Here is a 12,478-nt window from a genome sequence, read left to right on the forward strand (position 1 = left end):
TCGGACTTAGTAGTCTCAGATAATGCCAGATGCACTACTGAAATCACGCAAGACATTTTTTTACAGATGGCACAAACTTGTTTTTTTGCCTTACAGATTGCCTTTAGCATATATACAGGTTAGAGATCACGAACTGTTTTGGCTGTGTCAGGGCCAGAGGGAGAACATAAGAATACGGCATATGTTAGAACAGCCCCTCATCCTACTCAGCAAATAGTCTTAAAAATCCGGTTTCAAGTCCCTCGCGTGGGGACTTCTCGGAAAAGGGGCGGAGCCCTGAGACTGGTGGGAGGAGACAAGAACCTGCGAGGTACGCCTGCGCACTGCAACCGTGCACGTGTTCCAGCCGGAAGCGCCTGCTGTGGCTGGAGTTTCCTGAGGATGGCCACCGAAATGGAGTCGCGGAACGCCGGGACCGAGGACGGTTTCACCCAGGTCATTCGCAAAGGTGGTCGGCGAGCGAAGAAGCGGCAGGCTGAAGAGTTGTCTGCGGCCGGGGAAGACGGGGACGCGAGTCGCATGGACACGGAGGAGGCCCGGCCGGCCAAGAGGCCGGTCTTTCCGCCCCTCTCCGGGGACGGGATCCTGGTACTGGGGGGACCCTGGGACAGGAACAGGGTAGGGGCCAGAGGGAGGTCCAGTTGGAGGTCTCTGGGTGATGTTGATACTGCAGGGGTTCTTCTGGCGTGCCGTCCTTAAGTGGCTCCGGTGAAGTTTGATTTGTTCAGATGAAAGCAGCTTTTTTGTGTGTGGTTCGGTTGTCACTTTACAGCTCCACCCCTATTTCTTCCGACAGCTCAGTAGTGTGTGTTTTTATTGCAGGACGGGAAAGAAGAAACAAGGAAAATTCCAGTCCCAGCTAACAGATACACACCGTTAAAAGAGAACTGGTTGAAGATATTTACGCCTATTGTTGAACATTTGGGACTTCAGATACGCTTTAACTTGAAATCGAGGAATGTAGAAATCAGGGTGAGGAGAATGCCGACCATTTCCAAGTGTACTAGGGTTCCTCGTTGAGGGATGAGAATGGATGCATAGACTTTCCTCAGTCGGATTTACTTTGTTAAATGGTTTTCTTTCAGCTTTCTGACTTAGTGAATTTGAACTTCTCAAATGCCTTCAGAGTCTGCATTGAACACAAATAGTAGTTGAATTCATAAGTTGAGTCTGAGATCATACCAAAATTCTGGCTATTTATGCCTTTGCATATTCTTTATAGTGTTCAGTGTTGAACTGAGAAAAGGCTGAGTAAGTAAACCGAAGTCTGTAAATAATGTGAAGTACTTGCTTCGGTACAGGCACTATATATTTTAATGGTATTATTTTGGGGGGAAAATGTATTGTTTTAGAAATAAGTTTTATATGTACATATCCAAGTTATATCTGTGCTTACATTTATATCTGTTTCTCTCTCTCTCTCTCTCTCTCTATATATATATATATAGATAGATAGATTTATTTTATGGTGTCAGTCCAAAAGTTAGACAGTCAAAATTATTTGACTTTGGACTACTTTTTCTGAATGCCAATTTTGTATCAGAATCAAAGGCCAACATTAATCATAATCTTTCTTTTTGAGGATTGTTATGCTGTCATCAGGATTGATGTATAGACTCAGCTCCACCAAGGGACTAGAATAATGGGGTAAAGTTGAGAGGTGCCACTCTAAATAGTTGGTGAAGTTTAAAATGTAGAACTAGACAGTGGACTTCCTTGCCACTTCCATTCAGGTTTTTATGGTTTCATGCCAAAACTTGTTTCCTTGTAGGTTTCCCTTGTTACATTGCTTTACGTCATTTCACCACCTCACCCTCAGTACCAGAGCCAGATATACTTTCCCAGACCACACTGCTTTTATTATGGTATCCTGGTACGTTCAGCGTCTCTGAAAGGTAGGAGTTAAGTTTTGACCGAATGTTGCACTTAGGAGTCCGAATCCCAAGTTCACCTCACCACCTTTTTGAACATTTTTCAAAGGAAAATATCACCTGTACCGGTGGCTTCCCTCTGACGAAGGCCCTCTCCTCCCTACACCCTTGGTCCTTCCTCAGTTCCATTCATCTTTCAGGATCTAGCTCAAGTTCTTTGTGATCAGTCCATTTTTCAGTCATACCTTCAGTGTCTAAACTCTTACTGTGCCTAGCTGTCATATGTATTTCAGCATCATCAACTTGGATTCCATTTGTTGATAACATTGGATAACATTTGTTGATACTGTTATACCCCAGACACAGAGTGGGCCTTCCGACACACTGCATCATTTTGGTCCTCAGGACAGCCCTGAGAGGTAGATGACATAGCCACATCTTACGGATGTGGGCAGACTGAGGGTCAGAGGAGTTTCTTGTCCAAAGTCATCAAGCTGATAATTGAATCTTGATGCTAGTAGGGACCTCTCAGGATCTCTTGTTCTAACCTCTTTATTTTACAGAAGACCTGTAGTTTCTGTGAGACTTGCCCAAGATCAAATATAGTATTAAGACTGGGATCTTGTTTTAAATGTCCCCTTACACAACCCTGTATGGTTTCAAATTTGCCACATATGTGGTCTCTTCAGTTAGATTGTGGGTCTGTGTGGGATAGAGGAAATGACAGTTTTGACATTAGACCTGTGTTCGAATCTTACCATTTTCACCTTTATGTCACTCAATATTTACGGTTGTCATGAGGCTTAGGGCTGCAGCACGTAAAGCACCTTTGTAGTGCCTGTCATTTACAGCGCTGTGCATGTCATGAGTAGCTGCTGTTTCTGTAATTATTGAATAAACTGCCTAAACCATTCTTGGTGGTTAGTAGTGGACTTATGGCAGTGGGAAGCATCAGCACAAATGATTATTGAAGCCAGGAGATGACGACTTGCAGGGAGGGCAGGATTGGAAGAGGACTACCTTGGGTATGGGTGCGTTACAGGATAGTCTGAGGGTGATGAAGTCCAGTGTGTGTGCAGTTGGGCTGTGCCAGAGGAGTCTTGCTGTCAGCCCGCAGGTCAGATAAGGCTTGGAGTACAGTCATGTGACAGTCTTTTGGTGGAACTGTCTACCTCTGGATCTGGGAAAGTTTTGTTTTGCAAATTAACCACAGTACTTCAGCAAAAACTGGGTCATGGAGAATATGTTGGGGGAGGGTGGTGGTAAAGAAGGAAATTACAGTAAAGGAAAAGATCGTTCCTGGTATTCAGTTAGAGTACTTTTCATCCCCACCTATAATCTGTGCCTTTTTTAAAACAGACTTGTAAAGAAACCAAGGATGTCAGCGCACTGACAAAAGCAGCTGATTTTGTGAAAGCCTTTATTCTCGGGTTTCAGGTGGAGGTGAGTGATTTAATGACATCGGAAATGGAGGCTTGAAAAGTATTCAGTATGAATGTTTCAGTGCATTGGGGCTTTTTTTCTAATTTGAGTTTTCTAATTCTACAGTTTATGAATTTTACTTTGACACTCATTCTCAGGTATCTAAATGGAAGGGCTTCACAGTGTTATTTTTATATTGTAGGATGCACTTGCCCTAATTAGGCTGGATGACCTCTTCTTAGAGTCTTTTGAAATTACAGATGGTGAGTGTATAGCAGTCATTTATTATGCAAACACTGTACTTTTGAATTGCTGACTTTGTTGTGACTCTCAGCTTTCTAAGAGCATCAGTTGAGCTGTGTTATTAGCAGCTTTTTAAATATATATATGTATTTTTTATGTCTGTTAGTGGGGAAACTTTGTTAGTGATTGAACTTTATGTGGAAGTGGGTGGTGTACTGGAGTGGCTTGCCCCTTGAGGTCTTCCTTGTCTCATTTAGTGAAGCCCCTAAAGGGAGACCACCTGTCAAGGGCAATAGGAAGAATTGCTGGCAAAGGAGGAAAAACCAAGTTCACCATAGAGAATGTGACACGGACGCGGATAGTTTTAGCTGATGTGTAAGTATGTGATCTTGAGAAAATTATTGTCATAATTTATATTTGCTCTTTTGCTGGTTTTAAAGGTGCTTTTGTATAATACTCCCACTAAATCTTTGTCAGCATTTGGTTCTGGATGAATAGGTAGGTACCGACTTTAAAGCAGATTAAATTAGGAAAATCTTAGAAATTGTATCTTTTTTCTCAATTGGCAATGAATGCAATGTTTAGAAACATCACTAAAAGAAATCACAGGACAGGTGAAAATTTAAATATCTCATAGGAATCTGGTAAGTCAGGGGAAAACAAAAGGTGGTTTTTAAATTGGTTTTTAGAGAGAAGGGAGACAGGAGTAGCATCCGCTTGCTCTACTTATTTATGCATTCTGTGCTTCCTGTATGTGCCCCGACAGGAGACCAACCCACTACCCTGGTGTATTGGGATGACACTCTAACCACCTGAGCTACCTGGCCAGGGCACAGTGTGGGTGTTTTAAATGCCACTAGGAGGCTTTACTTTATATATATATATACCTTTCTTAAAAGGAAGGCGAGTAGTGCACGTTGGGTGAGAACGAAAGAACAGTCAATGTGATCATAAATAAGAAGATACAGACTTAAAATAAAGGTGCAAGACATCAAGCTAGGATGACCTGTCTGTGAGGTTGAAGCTGCTCTGTGGCCAACTTGGGATTACTGGCCATTGGCTCAGAGACTGCGTAATGCCACAAAGTTGGGAAACAGAGCAGTGGATTGAGAAGACGACGGGAGGGATCTGCCTGCACCAGAATCCAGAAATAATTTTATTTGAAGTCGTCTCATCTTTGCTCTAAACTGAGGGGCTCTAATATTTTTTATAGTTCAGGAATAACTGTTAATACTACCTTGGTAGCCCTCTTTACCTGAGGACAGACGTATTATAATTTTGATCTTTTATGAATGAGTCTAGAGTTGGGAGTAGGGAGCCAGGGGGAAGTTTCTAAAACACCTCATATAGCCCTGGCTGGTGGACTCAGTTGGTTAGTTGAAGCACTGCCCTGTGCACCAGAAGGTCGGGGTGCCATCCCTGGTCAGGGCGTGTACAGGAGGCAGCCATCAGGGTTTCTCTCTCCCCTCAAAGTCCATCCTCCCTCTCCAATCAATGTACCTTGGTCAAGGATTTTAAAAAGTAATCAAGTATTGCCCTGGCTGGTGTAGCTCAGTGGATTGAGCACGGGCCTGCGAATCAGAGGATCGCGGTTCGATTCCCAATCAGGGCACATGCCTGGGTTGCAGGCCAGTTCCCAGCAGGGGACGCACGAAAGGCAACCATACATTGATGTTTCTCTCCTTCCCTTCCCCTCTAAAGATAAATAAATTTTTAAAAAATCTAAAAAAAAAGTAATCAAGTATTGTATTTAGCTTTTTAATTTGGAAATCTAAAAATGTAACTGATTTGCTAATCAAATTATGGGTAGTATCATCATACTAAAGTGTATGACTTGTAAATGTATTTATAAGTTAAAATTTACTAGTTAATTTTTTAAACAGCCTTGTTGTGGTATATGGTCTACGTACAATTAAAGTCACCTGTTGTTACGTACATAGTTCAATGAGTTTGAGGCAGTTTCCAGCCCTGCAGCCCCACTCCACCCACACAGCCTCGCCCCCCCGAAGGTTCCCCATGGGTCCCCATGGTTCCACCTATACCCAGGCTCTCACATACATGTATCAGTGTTTTGTGTCACTGGTTTTGCCTTTTCTAGAAATTCACAGTATTAAGTCTTTGGTGTTTGGCTTCTTTTAGTTAGCATGTTTTGTCTCTCCATTTTTTTAGATGTATTAGTAATCCCTTTTTATTGCCAAGTACCAGGCCATCATGTGAATGTACTGCATTTTGTTTATCCATTCACAGTTGATGGACACTGGGGTGGTTTTCAGTTTGGTACTGTTATGAATAATGTTGCTATTGAATTACTTCTTATACCTTGTATGGTTGTGTGCTTTTTTTTTTGTTTGTTTTTTACAAATTGAATTACACTACTCAAAATTAATGTACTGTTTTGTAGTTTTTGCTATAAACAGGCTAATTGGAAATCCACACGTTGAAAAATTTATATTATGATAAAGCCATAGGAAGTGGACTACTATATGCCTATAAGTGTTATTTTTTATGAGCTGCTAATCTGGCAAAATACAGTATAATGTGAGCAGGATATAAAACTAAAAACTCCTGTTCCTGATACACTCAGTATAGCAGAAGGGAAATCAGTGCTGCCTGTGTGTCCCGAGACCACAGTCCCTTCCAACTACTGCCTCATTGCTTTGGATGTTTCAGTAGGAAAACGGACGCTTGACGTGTCTGTGCTGTTCAAGAAGCGATTTGTTCGAAAACCAAATCATACAGGTGACTGATCATACAGGTTATAAGCATGAAAGGGTCGTTAGGTCGAGAACCAAAGTTCTGTTCAACCACCAAGACTTTTTCTATGAACTTGGTCCAGAACCAAATTGTTCAACATGCGAGAAGTTTAAGAACCAAGGTCTGACTGTGTTTTTTGAGATACAGTAAACACATCATAAAATTCTTTCAAAGTGGGCTGTTAGCATATTTGCCGAGTTTTGCTACCATCATCACAACCTTTACTGAAGCATCTGTATCCTGATTTTTCAGTTTCTGGATTATAGGACTTAGTTTAAGAAAATGTTTTTTGTTGCTGACTTTTACTACTTTTTTTCTTGCAGGAAAGTTCACATCCTTGGCTCTTTCCAAAACATCAAGATGGCAAGAACTGCCATATGCAACCTCATTCTGGGTAATAGCATTTTGTTTCTTTGGTATTTTCTCTGGAAAGTAAAGGATGGGGATCTAGATTAAACCATATTTGCAAGTCAGTTTAGGGAAATGTGAAAGACAGCAAACAGAAACTCCAGGGGGCTGGCGAATCTTTGTGGGACTAAGAGAAGAAGGTCAGAATCCTTTTACTTGGATTTCACGTCCGTTAGAGAAGAGAAAGGGTTTATTAGCGTCTATTACTGAAATCTTTGCTGCCTTCCTCTGACGAGGGCACAGAAGAGCCATTCCGGAACATAAGCAAGCAACGCCATGTGTCAGGTGCAGCGAAGAGGGAGCTGCTGATCAGCATCAGTCAGTTGAATCCACTTGGTCCCACTTCACCTGGGGCAGCAGAGTCAGTAACTTGTGACAGGAGTTACAGGAGTGGAGCCATTTGCTCAGAAAACACTTCGGATTCTCCCTTGGTGACCAGGTCTTTCTGAAATACTTTGGCTCTTGGAATTAATGATTTTTAGAATATTTGCGTTTGGTTTCCTTTTTAGGCTTTTTGTTGATTTAAGGTAGATCCAAAAGAAAATGTTCTGGTTTTTTTTTAGAGTTTTGTAGACCATTTTCCATGTAGCTTGGATATATGTGAGTCTTTTTCTGTATAAATAAGCTTTTTTTCCTCTACAGGAAATCCTCCATCAAAGGTTTATGGCAATATTCGGGCTGTGGCTAGCAGAGCAGCAGATCGATTTTGATTTCAACTCAGAGACTTTTGTCTTTGGACACAGAGACACCTTACCCTTCCAAAGTGGTCACAAGAAGCCATGTGAAGGATTTTTCAGTCACTTCAGGTCTCCACTGGAAGAATAAACAAAGAGAAAGTTTAATGGTGTTCATTCAACAACTTTGAGTGTAACTTAAGTATCAAACTTTAGTACCATTTAGTACCAGGATTATACTTAAACATTAATTATAACTTTTTTTATTTTAAATTAAATGTATGAAATTTGCAGTTTCTGATTCTCTCATTTGGAGGGAAAATTCTTTTCTATATGAATTTATAAGTTTTTTACTTATAAATTTATGAAGATTTCTTCTCTGGGCTGTAATTAAAGAATTCTCTCAGAAAACCTCTCTGAATCATGACCCCGAGTACTGGGTGGCATGTCATTACTTTACAGTAGGGTCATTCATAAGCAGCAGTTCGGCTGCACTGAGTGAACCAAAAAGGCTAATCTTTGTACCTGTTTTGCGACTTGTAAAATTAAAGACCTATATCACCAGGTTGACACGAGGAAAGAATGTTATTTTTTATATAAGTGTGTATGTTGGGTTTCTTTTAAGTAGTAAGATGATAGAATGTTCTTACTCCTAAGAAAATGTTCTTCAAATGTAATAGAATGTTTTAACTAGTGTCTGCCTATTTAAACATTATGACTCAGTTTATGCATTTACATGAAAGAAATCACTTCCTTAAACTTGAGTGATACGTGTGCTTGTACATCTCTAAAACCCAACCAGAACTTTCCATCTTTGAAGATGGGAGTATTTGAAAGTTCATGTAAGAACTAGAGAAAGGATGCTTGTTAAACTCGTTTCCCTTACATCAGTTACCTGTGCCACTGTCCTAGACAGCTTTGTGTATTGCATGGGATTGGATGCATTTAGATTATGGTGGGAATCCAATGGGAAATTGCTGGAAAAATTTCCAAACCAAAATAATTTCTATCCTTGGGCCACACAGCAGCATGAAGAGAGTATGGGTACGACAGTAGTAAATCACTTTACTCACAAATTTAGGACACCGAACTTTCATTTAGCACCTTGAGTCTCGGGCACTGGTTTTTAGCATTTCTCTTCCCAGGGGAGCAGCACTGCTTGGGGTTTGAAAGGGAGACAAATTGCTGGAGGAAAAACAACGGATTTGGGGGATGGGAATGATGGAAAAAGTAATCAGATAAATCTGACTGTCACAATGATAGTTGATCTTCGCCTGGATCAGAGCATTTTGAAAGCATTCTGTAAGGCCTGGACACTGACACCTCACCCGTGCACATTCATGTTTCTGTGGCATTTGTCACGTTATACTGTAATTACACCTGCCTCTCACCTTCGGATACTCGGTATCTTGCACCGTTTCTGACATACAACAATTTAAATATTGGCTGGAGAATGGGCCTGCAAAGTATTTTCTTAAATATTCAGTGGCCGACTAAGGGAAAAAGACCTAGATATTTCTTAGTTATTCCAGATTTGGGCTTCAGCTCACTACCTAGAATTGGGATAGTAGAGAAGCAAGCTCATGTTCACTAAGCGAACAAGAAAGACCTAACTTTCCTCATCTCAGCCATGATAAGGCTGGGCCAGCATGCTTCATGTTAGATTACTGAGGGTACACAGGGACATCGTATTGTACACAGCCATCCTACAACTTGCAAAATATACTGTGCAAATGTTAATTACTTACTTGGTCAGAGAAACCTAGTAAATTTTTAGGTTTGAGAGAGCTAGGACTTGTTAATTTGATCTGGTTAGCTGATAGATCTATGATGCCCAAGGGAAGTGAAAGGTTGAAGTGGCAAAGGACTTCAGCTAAATGTGAGTTTCTGGGCATGTGGGAGTTTTTGAGTACTAATGTTTCAATACACAGGAGTTTGAACAATATTTAAGTCCTGGAAACTATCCAGAAAAATTGAGATTCTTTTGCACCCTTTTATGTATGCTCAAATTGTGGTAAGTACATAAAATTCACCATTTTAACCATTTTTTAAGTGTATAGTTCTGTGGCATGAAGTACATTCAACACTATTGTGCAATCATCACCATCACACATCTCCAGAACTTTACCTTCCCCAACCGAAACTACCCGTGCAACACTCACTCCCCCATTTCCACCTCCTGGCCCCTGACACTGCCCTTCTTTGTCTCTTCAGTGGCTGGAAGCAGAGGAAGGGTGAGGAGTAGTGAAAGAATGAGAGGGCTTTGTAAGTTATAATGACTTGTGTTTTTACCCAGTGATAAAGCGGGATGTCTTTACCTATGGATTACAAAGATCAAACATCAACGTATCAGATTTTTAAAAATCACCCCCACCAAAAGACCCCTGATAGCTGTAGAAGCCCACCAAAGACCACTGAATATGCTCAAGTTCCAAATATTTTATTTTCTTATTCATACAGTAGGAAGTTTTCTAAAGATTCCCACAACATGATGTTTCATGCAGAAGAAAAACTAAACATTCAACATAAACCACCCCTCCACCCCCCACCCATACACACTAAAATTAAAAAAAAAAATCCCATTCCCCAGTAAGGAAATATTGTTTGCACTATTTTTCTGTAACGCCAGCCAAGATATGCACAAGCAAGAGAAATAGAAAGCATTTGCTAAAATATTTGTAACAAATACTTATGTACAAAAAATTCACAAAAGACTAGTTCCCCCTTGAAGCAGAGCACATGGCAGTTGACACTGGAACAGATCAAACCACTGGCTGGGATTATAAGCCACGTACTGATCCAGAGGAAGAAAGTTACATGTAGTGGAGATTTTTCAGTTTGAACATTAACATTTCCAAAGTTTGGCAATATTTTCTTTTAAAATTATGCAAATTATGTAAACAAGAGGTACATTTTTAAATCGATCTACATGCAAAACTCCATGTCATGCAAGGACACCAAGCACCGAGATTTCTCTCTCACAGACAGAGCCCATGGTGTGCAGCACTCAGTCGAAGGAACAGCAATGGCAAGCAGGTGTGCCCAATTTAAGGTTCGGTCACCTTGACTCAACCTGCCCCTTTCCACTCCTGACTATAAAACCAGTTTTTGGTGAAAAACTATATAGGGAAATACTGTCCTAGAAAGCTAACCAAAATGTTTTCTTCCAGCCAACAGTACCTTTGCAGAAAAGGGAAGGGACAATAACAAGTGGTAGAACATGATACACTACTTTTATATCACACAAATTTATTGTTATCCATTACAAATATGGGCAAATCAAGAAAAAACACCTCATGCGCTCTTTATGCTTATGGTAAAGAAATTCAAGAGGTATAAATTGGATAAAATTTTGCTCTTCTGTGACGTATAGGTGAGAATTTCTTCCATTTGAGTCACAAATATATGTGGGTGTTTAGATATATACATGCACATTAAGTATCACCCGTGTTTTATATTAGCTGCAAGTCTTCTGAAAGAAACACAGAAGAGAATTTTTATGGTTCAAACAGGTTTAATGACAAATTATTTACCCAAGTAATAAATGGATATCCTATGCAGTTACATGTTTTCTTCAGGTACGCTTTATTAAGTACTGTCTAAGTTAAATTATGATTGCCTCACATAGCTTCAGGCCTTTATGAAATCACAACTGAAACTTACAAGTACTAGGGACATTTAATAAACATAATGGCTCCTAGTGACCAAGTAACAGGAACAGAAGGAAGCAGCCGTAAGCCTTGTGCAGGTACTATATGAACACAAGAACCAGCTCTTGGCAGTAAGTAGCACTGAACTACACTTTCTCCTCAAGCAGAGATGTAGTAGAAGCTGCTCAGCAATGAGACTTAGTCCCTGGAAATATATTCATAGGTATAAATAAAGTTTACAAACTCCTTTGTTACAAAAATGTAATTAGGTAAATAATAGGACGTTAACAAATGCTTTGTCAATCTCTCAAAGGAGAAAGCACAGGAAAAGGAAAGTAGCTGGCCTAACACCCGGCTCAAATTGTACAATCTTCTACCTATATATAAAACTGTGTGAAATAAAAGTAAGGATGCTTTATGTTCTGCTTGGCACTTTTGTACTCATCATTTTGTTTCTGAATCAAGTATATTAAATTAAAGCCAACCTACTACACATATAGAAAGCTACATATATCTATATATAAATATTTACATATGTATATATAGATACTTTCTTGTTATAAAAGATGAAGAAAAATAAATTAAAAAGCCAACCCCCTCCCTTTCTTCACCACATTGATATATGCTCTTTCGTGTTGCTGTCCTTCAGACTTTAAAGTGCTACACTGAGTTATTGAGAGAAGAGTTCAATAACACTTAGTTGGCTTCATGAGGCTCATGTTGGAAAATGTGGCTTCACAGAGAAAAATACTTCCATTTAAATACACAGAGAGCATTGCTGGACGTCTTGAGCAGATCTTCAGAGATGGAGAAGAAAGCAAAAGTGTTGGGTGGTACTCTTTAAACAGGTCACACATCTACCACCATCTTTTTGTGGATATCTAGGCCACCTACAACCTGTAACAGAACAAATCAAGCTTAGCCATGTTGAAAACATTCCTTTTTATTAGTTTAAACAGCTTACCAAAACTATAATATACAAACATAGTATTTTAACCATTTTCAGAAGCTGTGCTGCTTTTTAAAAAAAAGTTGCATTGTATCTAGTTAGAATTTTCATGGCTTCTTTCTTCCACGAACAGGCATTTTCTTGTGTTCTAGACAAGGGCTGGCAAACTTATTCCACAAAAGGCCCAATAATAAATATTTTAGGCTTTGTAGGCCATGCATAATTTCACTTGCATCTTCTTTTTCCACTTATAAAAATGCAAAAAAATTTTAGCTCAAAGACATGCACAGCAGGCTTTGGGCAGGACCCCTACCTTAGTCCTCTCAGTTAAGTGATTACCAGATGTGACCATAAAAGCTGTCCTCAAAAACCAAATATGGCTTCAGTCAGTCTATTTTAGAAAATATTGAAGTACCACCAAGTGAATAAGATTTTCTGCACATTTAGCCACACTCACGACTTAACACTTATGGATTAGTTAGGTCTTTTATACTTACTTTTTTAAAG

The 12,478-nt window shown here is 39.9% G+C and overlaps 2 protein-coding genes across 4 annotated transcripts in view; one reads left to right on the top strand and one right to left on the bottom strand.

The window, feature by feature from the left end:
• Positions 1 to 312: 312 nt before the first annotated feature.
• Positions 313 to 8,262, top strand: PNO1 (partner of NOB1 homolog). The gene is made up of 7 exons (XM_037048072.1): positions 313 to 588; positions 823 to 972; positions 3,231 to 3,314; positions 3,496 to 3,556; positions 3,794 to 3,911; positions 6,614 to 6,684; positions 7,341 to 8,262. Exons 1-7 carry the CDS (start codon positions 382 to 384, stop codon positions 7,406 to 7,408), a joined length of 759 nt encoding a protein of 252 aa, XP_036903967.1. The 5' UTR covers positions 313 to 381; the 3' UTR covers positions 7,409 to 8,262.
• Positions 8,263 to 9,823: 1,561 nt separating this feature from the next.
• The window catches only part of PPP3R1 (protein phosphatase 3 regulatory subunit B, alpha), a 61,128-nt gene continuing 58,473 nt past the window's right edge, over positions 9,824 to 12,478 (bottom strand). For all 3 annotated transcript variants that reach the window (XM_037048075.1, XM_037048073.1, XM_037048074.1), the window contains one exon: positions 9,824 to 11,919. In XM_037048075.1, the coding sequence (XP_036903970.1) occupies positions 11,872 to 11,919 (48 nt within the window). In that variant the 3' untranslated portion in view covers positions 9,824 to 11,871. The remainder of the gene's footprint in view (positions 11,920 to 12,478) is intronic.

Source organism: Sturnira hondurensis, unplaced genomic scaffold (genome assembly GCF_014824575.4).
Source record: "Sturnira hondurensis isolate 20B ecotype Veracruz unplaced genomic scaffold, ASM1482457v3 Scaffold0006413, whole genome shotgun sequence".
Taxonomy (NCBI): Eukaryota; Metazoa; Chordata; class Mammalia; order Chiroptera; family Phyllostomidae; genus Sturnira; species Sturnira hondurensis.